The 13,241-nt window shown below is 38.8% G+C and overlaps 1 protein-coding gene across 2 annotated transcripts in view; it reads right to left on the minus strand.

Moving 5' to 3' along the window:
- Nucleotides 1–13,241, minus strand: part of PPP2R5A (protein phosphatase 2 regulatory subunit B'alpha) — a 71,984-nt gene that overhangs the window by 17,248 nt on the left and 41,495 nt on the right. For both annotated transcript variants that reach the window (XM_078078147.1, XM_078078148.1), the window contains exon 4: nt 1,768–1,860. In XM_078078147.1, the coding sequence (XP_077934273.1) occupies nt 1,768–1,860 (93 nt within the window). The remainder of the gene's footprint in view (nt 1–1,767; nt 1,861–13,241) is intronic.

Genomic DNA, 13,241 nt, shown 5'->3' on the forward strand with positions numbered 1-13,241 from the left:
GAAGTGATCTATGAAAGCATAGTCATCTAAACTGCTAAGAACAAATTACTGGGCTTTGGCTTTCAGATCATTCAGGTATTTAGAGAAGGTAGAAAATGGGTCCCACTCTACCAGTTTTCTTCTTGATCCCCCTCAAACCCACAGAATAATCCAGCAGCAGAAATACCTGAAGCTCCAGACTGAAGAAGCACTAACGCAACTGTTCCTCTCAACCTGCTTTTTATCTTAAACACAATTTAATATGGTATTACAGAGTTCCTTAATATACTATATTCCTTCTGTAGCACACAAGAGCTATAGAAGGAAATAAATATGCATTCATTTGCAATTACCAAACCAAAGCTCCATCTAATCTCATTTTTACTTGTGAATGAAATGTAAATTTTACTGTTAGCACACACCTAATATTTCTTCATAATTTATGAGGAGCTGCTTGAATGGCTGAAGGACATATTCTTGACAATATTCTCCATTAATCATATACTCACAGCAACTAGTCAGAATACTTCATGTATAGAGGTCAGAGTAGGTATAAATGACCAAAAATCAATTCCAAATATGTGGAACTCATGTTTGTAGAATCTTTAACATACAGTGGTGGTAAGAGGGTAGAAAAGGTCCTCCTAACAATTTTAATCCCAGCCTTAGCACTGGGTTCATCACTACCTTCTCACTCATCTTCTACCTTTCTTGAAAATGCAAACAACTCTAGAAGAGGGGAGCATCAAGTTCCTAATGAGACCTTACATACTGATAAGTTTCCAGAGAAAAAATGAACCTAGAAAGATCTGGTCTACTTCACAATCTTGTCTAGGGCCAGCCAATTCCCCATATTTAAAAAGAGGCTTTTACATTGTTGAAAAGATTTTGAAAATAAAAATGAACACATTCTGAGAAATTAATTTTCAGTATGTAGGTTCCAAAAAATAATAGCTAATAACCAATTTATAAAATAAAAGAAGGGGGAGCCTAGGTGGTTCAGTCATTTGAGTGGCCGATTCTTGATTTTAGCTCGTCATGATCTCAGGGTCCTGGGATTGAGCCCTGTGTCAGGCTCTGTGATCATCAGGAAGTCTGTTTGAGGTTCTCTCTCTCCTGCTCCTCCCCCCACTTGTGCGTGCTCTCTCTCTCTCAAACAAATAAATCTTTAAAAAAATAATAATAATAAAGAATAAATAAAAGAAGGTATCACATTATGTTTCACTCTATTTCCTTTTCTTCTTAAAGATCCCATTTATCTGTGGCTTAGGAACTGGGTGGCTAGAATGCCTAAGGTGGGAAGGGGAAAGGAAAAAGGAAAGGTCACTGGTAATTAGGAATAGGAAAGGAGCCTAACGCCCAAACTCCTAACAATGATTCCATTTCCATTTTTTCTGTCATTTCAAAGACACAATGCTTAAGACATATGTCAAAGTTCAAGTTCAAAGACTTAAAAATTTAAAAGAAGGCTTCTTTAGATTGAATGGTCATACCAAATTTTCTCAAGATTGTCCAGAAAGGCTTGCTTTTCTGGTCTTTATAAGGTAACTATGAGAATTCAGTATTGGATAAGATAATTCAATTGACTTCATTAGAAGTTCACTCTTGCTTAAAATACTCTTGTATTCTCAAAGCTACTTCACCTTTACCCTAATTGTCTGGTAAGAGTATTACATGTTGTTAAAGTGAAATAAACCATTTAAGTTTTGAAAGACTATTTTAATCACAAATTAATAAATCATTGCTAAGACAAATATAAGAAAATTTAAGACATTAAGAATTCCTTACCTGTTGTACGAATTTCTGATCAATGTATCGCTTTGCAATGCTAGGCTGGAAATCAGGGCTCTCCAAAAATCTTAAGAAGAATTCATACACCAACTATGAAAGAAAGTCAAATAAAAGTTAAGATGATGCCTATAAAATTTTACCCAAATTTATCCCTTCATACCAAACATACCTTCCCTACCACCCTTGGAGGGAGATTTCCGACCTCATTAGAAAATGTGATGAGTTGGTAACAATTTGGCCTCCTAAGCTCCTGAAATTACAGGAGCTAGAAAATAAAAAGGACACCTATAAATTTTTTAACTAAGAAAAACTATTTTGCAGTCCATACTCACTGGGAACATGTTCTTTCTCCAGTGGACTCCTAACCCACCTCAATTTAATCTCCAGAGTTCTTTAAATACAGGATCAGAAACCTCCAGATAAGAATAAACTGGATTGTAAGGGGTGTGTATCAAAAACAATAAAAAGCAAAAAAAACTTCACATCTTTCTATAAAACTATAGTGGGAAAAAATTAAATCAAAACCAGCATACCTTATTTACATTTGGGAAGTAATGAACTAAATTATGTAAGTTCAGGGTTCAGGAAGGAATGTCTGTTTACTACAGTGAATAAACTAGAAGTCACAGCAGGACGTCTACTTAAAAAGCACCAAGCATCTAGGCACCTGGGTGGCTCAGTTAAGCATCGGACTCTTAGTTTAGGCTTAGGTCATGAGCACAGGGTCATGAGACTAAGCCCCTCACTGGGCTCTGTGCTGGGTGTGGAGCCTGCTCCCCTCTCCCCCTCCCCTCTCTTTCTCTTAAAAAAAATTATATATATATAATATATATATAAAAAATATATAATATTTATTACATTTAAATATATATACACTAATACATATAAATATAAATATATATGAGTGCAAAGCATCTTAAAAGTAATAGGAAATGTTCACTCGCTGCACAAATCAGAATTAAAAGTAAGGTTTAAGGCACCTGGGTGGCTCAGTCGGTTGTCTGCCTTCGGCTCGGGTCATGATCTCTGGGTCCTGGAATTGAGCCCTGCATGGGGCTCCCTGTTCAGCAGGGAGCCTGCTTCTCCCTCTCCTTCTGTCCCTCCCCCTGACCCCGCCACTCATGCTCTCTCTCTCTCCTCTCAAATAAATAAAATCTTAAAAAAAAAAAAAAAAAAGTAAGGTTTAGTTAACTTGCCTCCATCACACCTACATTATCTTTTAAGAAGAAAGGAAAATACACTAAAGTTTTTTTTTTTATTGTAACCTAACATCTATAAAATGCAGGAGTATAGCCCCAAATGTGCTTTAATTTATAAGCTATCAAACATTAATCTAGTGCCCTAAAAGTAAAAAAGGAAGATTACATCCCAAAGTAAAAATAGTCATTCAATAAACATTTAGGTAGTCAGGCCACATATAGAAGGGAGGGAAAAAAAAAAAAAAAGATTGCTACACTAAATTTACAGACATTACAACACACACACAAAAAACATTACCAGATCTGGGCCTTATCACTCACCATAGAATAACAAATTTTTACTACTATGAGTTCAATAATATTCTAAGCCTAACAACAGTTTTGGGAGCTGAATAAATGTTTTTGTGTGAGGTATCTTTGCCCAACTATCCAAAGGAGTGATGCTTATCTGGTCTAATTATTATCTAACTTTTAGTTGTTAAGTATGACATTATAACACGAAAACAGAAATTGATTATCAGTTTTTACTTATAATCTTCTTATCAACCAACTATACAAATAATTTTGCTTTGGGCTGCACACATGCAAAAAGATACAAAAATGATCAGAGTCCTCTGAAGAGTTAGTAAGGTCTCATGGACTGCTACAGATTTTCACTGGCTACTCAGTGACTGTTTTTCATGTCCAATACTGGCCTACTGTGACATTGTGATATAAGAAAATATATACTTGGTCTTCGTCTCTGGTTATTGACACAGAGCTCCTAAAACCCTTGGAATTTCCTGAGTGATAAGGGGTAAGAGAAGCATTTTTTGTTATTTATAAGAAGTCCCTTTCAAAACATGCTTGAGTTTAGGTTAATGTGGTAACTCCAGGAGGATGAAGCCTGGTTATCACAGGAAACGTGATGATGAGAGGGTTGAAACTTTCAGCCCCAACTCCCCATCCTCCAGGGAGGGGAGAGAGGCTGGAAATTGAGTTCAATCACCACTGGCCAGTGTTAATGAATCATGTTCACCTAATGGGACCACCATCAAAATCCTCAACAAAGGGGTTTGGAGAACTCCTGGGTTGGGGAACACATCAAGGTGCTGGGAGGGTGGTACATGGAGCCCCTTCTCCATACCTTAACCTATGCATCACTTTCATTTGGCTGTTCCTGAGTTGTATCCTTTATAATAAACTGGTAAGTAACAATAAGTGAAGTGTTTCCCTGTGTTCTATGGGCAGTTATGGCAAATTATCAAACCTGAGGAGTGGGTTGTGGGAACCCCAGACTTAGAGCCAGTTGGTCAGAAGTACAAGAGGCCAAGACCCGTGACTGCCATGTGAAGTGGGGCATGGTCTCATGGGACTGAGCCCTTAACCTGTGCATCTGTGGTAACTCTGGGTCATTAGTGTCAGAAATGAATAAATTATAGGACACCCAGTTGGTGTTCACAGAGAAGTGGTGAATTTCTTGGTGTGGAAAATCGACACATTTGGTGTCAGAAGTTTTCCTTCTAGCTATGTACACTGTGAACAGATACTGGGCACTGTATAGCTCCAAAAAAGCTCATTCACTTGTTAGGGAGAGAAGACAAAACTAGAAACATATAAAATGGTACATATACAAAAATTATATGGCACAGGGGCATAGAGTGGCTCAGGCAGTTGGCACAGGCAGTTGAGTGGCTGACTGGGTGGCTCAGGCAGTTAGTTGAGCATCTGACTCTTGATATCAGCTCAAGTCATGATCTCAGGATCATGAGATTGAGCCCCGTGTTGGGCTCTGCACTCAGTAGGGAGTCTGCTTGAGATTCTCTCTCCCTCTGTCCCTCCCCTCACCTTTGTTATTAAAAAAAAAAAAAATCTTAAAAAAATTATATGGCCGAGATTCGGGGGGAAAGATGGCGGAGGAGTAGGGGACCCTATTTCAGCTGGTCCCCGGAATTGAGCTGGATATCTACCAGACCACTCTGAGCACGCATGAAACCAGCCTGAGATGTAAGAAGATCTGGATCCCTATAAGCAGAATATCGTTGGTTTTGAGGTACGAAGCAGGGAGCCGTGATTCTGCAGGCAGATATCAGAGGAAAAACGGCAGCGGGAGGGTGCCTGGCCGTGGGGATCCTGCACCGCCCGTGAGTGACAGCCTCGCGCGCTGCAGACGGGGCACAGACTCGCAGACCTGTAGCAGCGGGGAAAGGACTTTAGGGCAGCCCCCGGGGCGGAAACCCAGAGCGGCGGGGTCGCACGTGCGAACTGGGAGTGGCTGGCAGTTTTAGAAGCACAAAGGGCAGAGACGTGCCCTGACCTGGAGGCAGGACTGGGGGCTCTGCAGAGGGGTGCACAACCCAGGCCGCTGCAGTTTATAGCAGCATGGACAGAAACGGAGACAGTGTGGCCTGGAGAGCTCACTGAACAACAGACTGCGATCTCTCTGCTCTGAGGCAGAGGTTTGGAAACGGTCTCTTCTGCTCTGACTCGCGGAAGAGACACGGAAAGCCGCCAGGGAAAGCCGACAGAGAACAAAAGCCCCAAAGACTGATTCCCGCTGAGCCCATCCCCCACCACAGGGGCGCAGGGCAACACCACCGGAACAGGGTTGCCTGAGTAACAGCGTAGCAGGCCCCTCCCGCAGAAGACAGGCTGGGAAAACAAGAGGCCAGCAACCCTAAGGTCCCAAGAAACAGGTGCATCTTGCTTGGGTTCTGGTCAATAATTTGGACTCTATACATTCCCTCAAACACCCATCAACAGAATGACTAGGAGGAGGAGCCCCCAAAATAGAAAAGACTCAGAGATTATGACTTATGCTGCAGATTTACAAATGGATGCAGATATAACCAAGATGTCGGAGATGGAATTCAGGCTAGCAATTGTGAAGACAATGGCTAGAATGGAGAAATCCATTAATGGCAACACAGAGTCTCTAAGGGCAGAAATAAAAGGTGAATTGGCAGAACTTAAAAATGCTATCAATGAGATCCAATCCAATCTAGATAATCTAACAGCTAGGGTAACTGAGGCAGAAGAGCGAATAAGCGACCTGGAAGACAATATAATACATAAAAAGGGAAAAGAGGAGGCCAGGGAAAAACAACTCAGAATCCATGAAAATAGAATCAGAGAAATAAGTGACACCATGAAGCGTTCCAATGTCAGAATAATTGGAATCCTGGAGGGAGTGGAGAGAAAGAGAGGACTAGAAGATGTATTTGAGCAAATTGTAGCTGAGAACTTCCCTAATCTGGGGAATGAAACAAACATTTGAGTCCTAGAGGCAGAGAGGACCCCTCCTAAGATCAAGGAAAACAGGCCAATACCCTGGCATGTAATAGTAAAACTTGCAAATCTTAGAACCAAGGAAACCATCTTAAGGGCAGTTAGGGGGAAGAGATTCCTTATGTACAGAGGGAGGAATATCAGAATAACATCAGACCTATCCACAGAGACCTGGCAAGCCAGAAAGGCCTGGCAAGACATATTCAGGGTACTAAATGAGAAGAACACGCGGCCAAGAATACTTTATCCGGCAAGGCTTTCATTTAGAATGGATGGAGAGATGCAGAGCTTCCACGACTGGCAGAAACTAAAAGAATATGTGACCACTAAGCCGGCCCTGCAAGAAATATTAAGCAGGGTTCTATAAAAGGAGAAAGACCCCAAGAGTGATATACAACAGAAATTTACAGGGACAATCTATAAAAACAACGTCCTCACAGGCAACATGATGACAATTAATTCATATCTTTCAATAATCACTCTCAACGTGAATGGCCTAAACGCTCCCATAAAACGGCACAGGGTTGCAGATTGGATAAAAAGACAGGACCCATCCATATGCTGTCTACAAGAGACTCATTTTGAACCTAAAGATACATCCAGACTGAATGTAAAGGGATGGAGATCCATCTTCCATGCCAGCGGACCTCAAAAGAAAGCTAGGGTAGCAATTCTTATATCAGACAAATTAAATTTTAAACTAAAGTCTGTAATAAGAGACACAGAAGGACACTATATCATTCTTAAAGGGTCTATCCAACAAGAAGATCTAACAATTGTAAATATCTATGCCCCCAACATGGGAGCAGCCATCTACATAAGCCAACTGTTAACCAAAATAGTCATATTGATAACAATACGTTAATTGTAGGAGACCTCAATACTCCTCTCTCAGCAATGGACAGAACATCTAAGCAGAAAATCAACAAGAAAATAAGAGCTTTGAATGATACATTGGACCAGATGGACCTCATAGATATTTACAGAACATTCCACCCTAAAACAACAGAATACTCATTCTTCTCGAGCGCACATGGAACTTTCTCCAGAATAGACCATATACTGGGTCACAAATCAGGTCTCAACTGATACCAAAAGATTGAGATTATTCCCTGCATATTCTCAGACCACAATGCTCTAAAACTGGAACTCAATCACAAGAAAAAAATTGGCAGAAATTCAAACACTTGGAAGCTAAAGACCACTCTGCTCAAGAATGTTTGGGTCAACCAGGAAATCAAAGAAGAACTTAAACAATTCATGGAAATCAATGAGAACGAAAACACATCGGTCCAAAACCTATGGGATACTGCAAAGGCGGTCCTAAGGGGGAAATACATAGCCATCCAAGCCTCACTCAAAAAAATAGAAAAAGCCCGAATTCACCAACTAACTCTACACCTTAAAGAACTAGAGAAAAAGCAAGAAACGATGCCTAAGCCACACATTAGAAGAGAAATAATTAAAATTAGAGCAGAAATCAATGAATTAGAAACCAGAAACACAGATCAGATCAACGAAACTAGAAGTTGGTTCTCTGAAAGAATTAATAAGATTGATAAACCACTGGCCAGATTTATCCATAAGAAAAGAGAAAGGACCCAAATTAATAAAATTATGAATGAAAGGGGAGAGATCACAACTAACACCAAGGAAATAGAAACAATTATTAGAAATTATTATCAACAACTATATGCCAATAAACTGAGCAATCTGGATGAAATGGAGGCCTTCCTAGAAACCTATAAGCTGCCAAGACTGAAACAGGAAGAAATTAACAACCTGAATAGGCCAATAACCACTAATGAGATTGAAGCAGTGATCAAAAACCTCCCAAAAAACAAGAGTCCAGGGCCTGATGGATTCCCTGGGGAATTCTACCAAACATTCAAAGAAGAAATAATACCTATTCTACTGAAGATGTTTCAAAATATAGAAACAGAAGGAAAACTTCCAAACTCATTCTATGAGGCCAGCATTACCTTAATCCCCAAACCAGGCAAAGACCCCATCAAAAAGGAGAATTTCAGACTGATATCCCTGATGAATATGGATTCCAAAATCCTCAACAAAATCCTAGCTAATAGGATCCAACAATACATTAAAAGGATCATCCACCACGACCAAGTGGGATTTATCCCCGGGATGCAAGGGTGGTTCAACATTCGCAAATCAATCAATGTGATAGAACACATTAATAAGAGGAGGGAGAAGAACCATATGGTCCTCTCAATTGATGCAGAAGAAGCATTTGACAAAATACAACATCCTTTCCTGATTAAAACTCTCCAGAGTATAGGGATAGAGGGAACATTCCTCAAGTTCATAAAATCCATCTATGAAAAACCCACAGCCAATATAATCCTCAATGGGGAAAAGCTGAGAACCTTTCCCTTAAGATCAGGAACACGTCAAGGATGCCCACTCTCGCCACTATCGTTCAACATAGTACTAGAAGTCCTAGCAACAGCAATCAGACAACAAAAAGAAATAAAAGGTATTCAAATTGGCAAACAAGAAGTCAAACTCTCTCTTTTCGCAGACGACATGATACTTCATGTGGTAAACCCAAAAGACTCCACCCCCAAATTACTAGAACTCATACAGCAAAAATTCAGTAATGTGGCAGGATACAAAATCAATGCACAGAAATCAGTTGCTTTCTTATACACTAACAACGCAACTGTAGAAAGAGAAATTAGAGAAACGATTCCATTTACAATAGCACCAAAAACCATAAGATACCTCGGAATAAACCTAACCAAAGAGGTAAAGGATCTATACTCTAGGAACTACAAAACACTAATGAAAGAAACTGAAGAAGACACAAAAAGATAGAAAAATATTCCATGCTCATGGATCGGAAGAATAAACATTGTTAAAATGTCTATGCTACCCAAAGCAATCTATACCTTCAATGCCATCCCGATCAAAATTCCAATGACATTTTTCAAAGCGCTGGAACAAACAATCCTAAAATTTGTATGGAATCAGAAAAGACTCCGAATCGCTGAGGAAATGTTGAAAAAGAAAAACAAAGCTGGGGGCATCACGTTGCCCGATTTCAAGCTATATTACAAAGCTGTGATCACCAAGACAGCATGGTACTGGCACAAAAACAGACATACAGACCAATGGAACAGAATAGAGAACCCAGATATGGACCCTCAACTCTATGGTCAAATAATCTTTGACAAAGCAGGAAAAAACATGCAATGGAAAAAAGACAGTCTCTTCAATAAATGGTGCTGGGAGAATTGGACAGCCACATGCAGAAGAATGAAACTCGACCATTCTCTAACACCATTCACAAAGATAAACTCAAAGTGGATGAAAGACCTCCATGTGAGACAGGAATCCATCAAAATCCTAGAGGAGAACATAGGCAGTAACCTCTTTGACATCACCCACAGCAACTTCTTTCAAGATACATCTCCAAAAGCTAGTGAAACAAAAGAAAAGAACTTTTGGGACTTCATCAAGATAAAAACCTTCTGCACAACAAAGGAAACAGTCAACAAAACAAAGAGGCAACCCACAGAATGGGAGAAGATATTTGCAAATGACACTACAGATAAAGGGCTGGTATCCAAGATCTATAAAGAACTTCTCAAACTCAACACCCAAAAAACAAACAATCAAGTCAAAAAGTGGGCAGAAGACATAAAAAGACACTTCTCTGAAGAAGACATACAAATGGCTAACAGACACATGAAGAAATGTTCATCATCATTAGCCATCAGGGAAATCCAAATCAAAACCACACTGAGATACCACCTTACACCAGTTAGAATGGCAAAAATGGACAGGGATAGAAACAACAAATGTTGGAGAGGTTGTGGAGAAAGGGGAACCCTCTTACACTGTTGGTGGGAATGCAAGTTGGTACAGCCACTTTGGAAAACAGTGTGGAGGTTCCTCAAAAATTTAAAAATAGAGCTACCCTATGACCCAGCAATTGCACTCCTGGGTATTTACCCCAAAGACACAGATGTAGTGAAAAGAAGGGCCATATGCACCCCAATGTTCATAGCAGCAATGTCCGCAATAGCCAAACTGTGGAAAGAGCCGAGATGCCCTTCGACAGACGAATGGATAAAGAAGATGTGGTCCATATATACAATGGAATATTACTCAGCCATCAGAAAAGATGAATACCCAACTTTTACATCAACATGGATGGGACTGGAAGAGATTATGCTAAGTGAAATAAGTCAAGCAGAGAAAGTCAATTATCATATGGTTTCACTTATTTGTGGAACATAAGGAATAGCATGGAGGACATTAGGAGAAGGAAGGGAAAAATGGGGGGGGGAATTGGAGGGAGAGATGAACCATGAGAGACTATGGACTCTGAGAAACAAACAGGGTTTTAGAGGGGAGGGCGGTGGGGGATGGGTTAGCCCAGTGATGGATATTAAGGAGGGCACGTACTGCATGGTGCACTGGGTGTTATATGAAAACAATGGATCGTGGATCACCACATCAAAAACCAATGATGTATTGTATGGTGACTAACATAACATAATAAAATTTTAAAAAAAATTATATGGCACAGAGTATGAGTGGAGGAGACATTTAGAAAAGGGCTATATCATTGTGGAATAAAGTAAGAAAAGTTTTAAGGAGGACTTGCAACTTGAGCCTTACATTTGATTTGATTTTGGATAAGCCAAGAAGAAAAAGGGCTTATTATAGAAAGGTAGGACATGTCTTGAGAAGCAGATGGTGTAGGTTATGGGTTGGTGCGTATGCAATCAGAGACTCAGAATCTTTATGCAGATCCTCAGTTCAGTGGAAGTTAAGATTTGTGGTAAGGTGGGACCAGGTTAAACATGAGTCAAGTATGGCATGCACTAGCCTATATACTCTACCTCTTAAGATCTGCATCAGATATATAGGGCTTAAGGCTTAATACCACTAAAAATAATCACATGTCTTTTGGGAGACTTGCTGAATCCTCTAAATCACATATTCAGTTGAAACCTATGCCTATCACAGATACCACATTATTATTCTTTACATAGTTTTCTCTCCATCATTTACCTGACACAGTGAACATTAAGTGACCAGTCAAGATTAGCAGCAAACTGCTTTTATGCAGCCAACTTAGCACCACTGAAGAGATGATAACAAAAGGTTATCTAATAAACACATGCTGAGTAATGTTAGAAGTAAAATAAACACTAGTGATCTACAGAGCTGAAAATCTTCAAGATGGCACAATTAAGACTATGCTTCTATAAAATGGTACCCTGGCCCATGGTCACGCTCTCTATACTCTTTATCCTGCATTACTTTTTTTTCTTGTGTTTATTATACCCTGACAGAGTATTATTTTTCATTCCACTAGAATATAAAAGATTTTGCTTTTTCGTTCACTACTTTACCCCCAATATTTAGAAGAATGCCTTGAACACAATATTTACTGAATGAATAAAAATCATAGTTGTGGAGAGACTGTTTCTGTGTAATTACTAAAGTTCCTCTATATTCTTCTATATGAAGAAATAATTTGCTCTAAGAATCTAAGAAACAGTGCTGCAAAGAACAATAGATACTTTCAGCAATGGAGTTATTTCTCTAGTAAACTGGCAAATTTCACATATGTTCAACGTATGGCTGGTCCTCCTACTTCTGTGAACCAAAAAAATACCCTAAAAGATAAAAGATAAGTACAAAATGTAAAAAGATAACTAAAAATGGGTAATCTTACCATTCTACTCCATAATGACCATGTCTTTCCTAAGGTAGTTAAAATATATAAAATTCTGATCTTCACCAATAAAAGACTTTAGAAGAAGGTGCAGCAAAAACACATAGATGATTAAAGTATCTGAAAATAAGATCTATACAAAAAGCTAAAGGAACCAAAAATGTTTGGCCCAGAGAGGCAAAAAGTCTAAGAAGCAACTTTAATGAACTGTATATACACAAAAGACTCTCTTCAAGGAATACGGTGGCCCAATGTTTTCCAAACTCTATCAAGAGGAAACTTTTTTTTTTTTTTAAGATTTTATTTGTCAGAGAGAGAGAAAGAGCACAAGCAGGGGGAGTGGCAGGCAGAGGGAGAATCAAGCTCCCCACTGAGCAAGGAGCCAGATGCAGGACTTCATCCCAGGACCCTGGGATCATGACCTGAGCTGAAGGCAGACACTTAATCCAGTGAGCCACCCAGGCATCCCAATTTAAGTGCGTTTTAAAATTGATTTAATATATGAAAGAATTCATGTAAGACTTAACATATACTGAACTAAATGAGATGTGCCTGAACACCGAATCCAAGAGCTATTTGAATGTGAAGGTGTACACTGTAAAATGTAAAATGTGTATGTTTCCAGTTTAAATTTCTAATTGTAGAGGACAAAAAGAAGAGTTTCTAGTCCCTAAATACAGGTTACTCTTAAAAAGGTCTATATTTTAGGCAGCACCCAACATAATTACATCTTAAGTATCTGTGCCACTAAAGAAAATAACTAATAAAAGAAAATTAAAATACTAATCTGCCTGTATTCCAGGCTAATACAGCAGCCAAGCCTCCCTAATTATCTAAAAGTCAGTGTACAGAAAATTATAATCTTGTTTGTCCTCAATAAATACAAAGCAATAATACTTAGGAAAGAAAATAAAAAATAATTTATAACTGTTAATTAATAATTACCATATAATAATACATTTTGTAAATTAAAAGATGACCAGTCACCTACTACTAAAACAGTTTTTCTTTCATTTATTCCATTTTTCCATTGCTTATTAGTATTTCCATTACAGTGTGAAAAAAAGTAAAAAGACAAACTATAATTTAGCACATTTTTAGGAAATTCATGAACAGGGTTGGGGAAACAAAATTTCGAAAGGTTTTGAAATTACTTGTGATTATTCCCCTCATTAATTTAATGTTTATTTTTCATCCTATCAAATCAATTTCTAAAATCAAGTATCTGACAAGCTAAATGTAAAATGTAAACTTCTAATACAGAACAAAAAATTTCAGGTGAACTGATT

This window comes from Halichoerus grypus, chromosome 7 (genome assembly GCF_964656455.1).
Source record: "Halichoerus grypus chromosome 7, mHalGry1.hap1.1, whole genome shotgun sequence".
NCBI lineage: Eukaryota > Metazoa > Chordata > Mammalia > Carnivora > Phocidae > Halichoerus > Halichoerus grypus.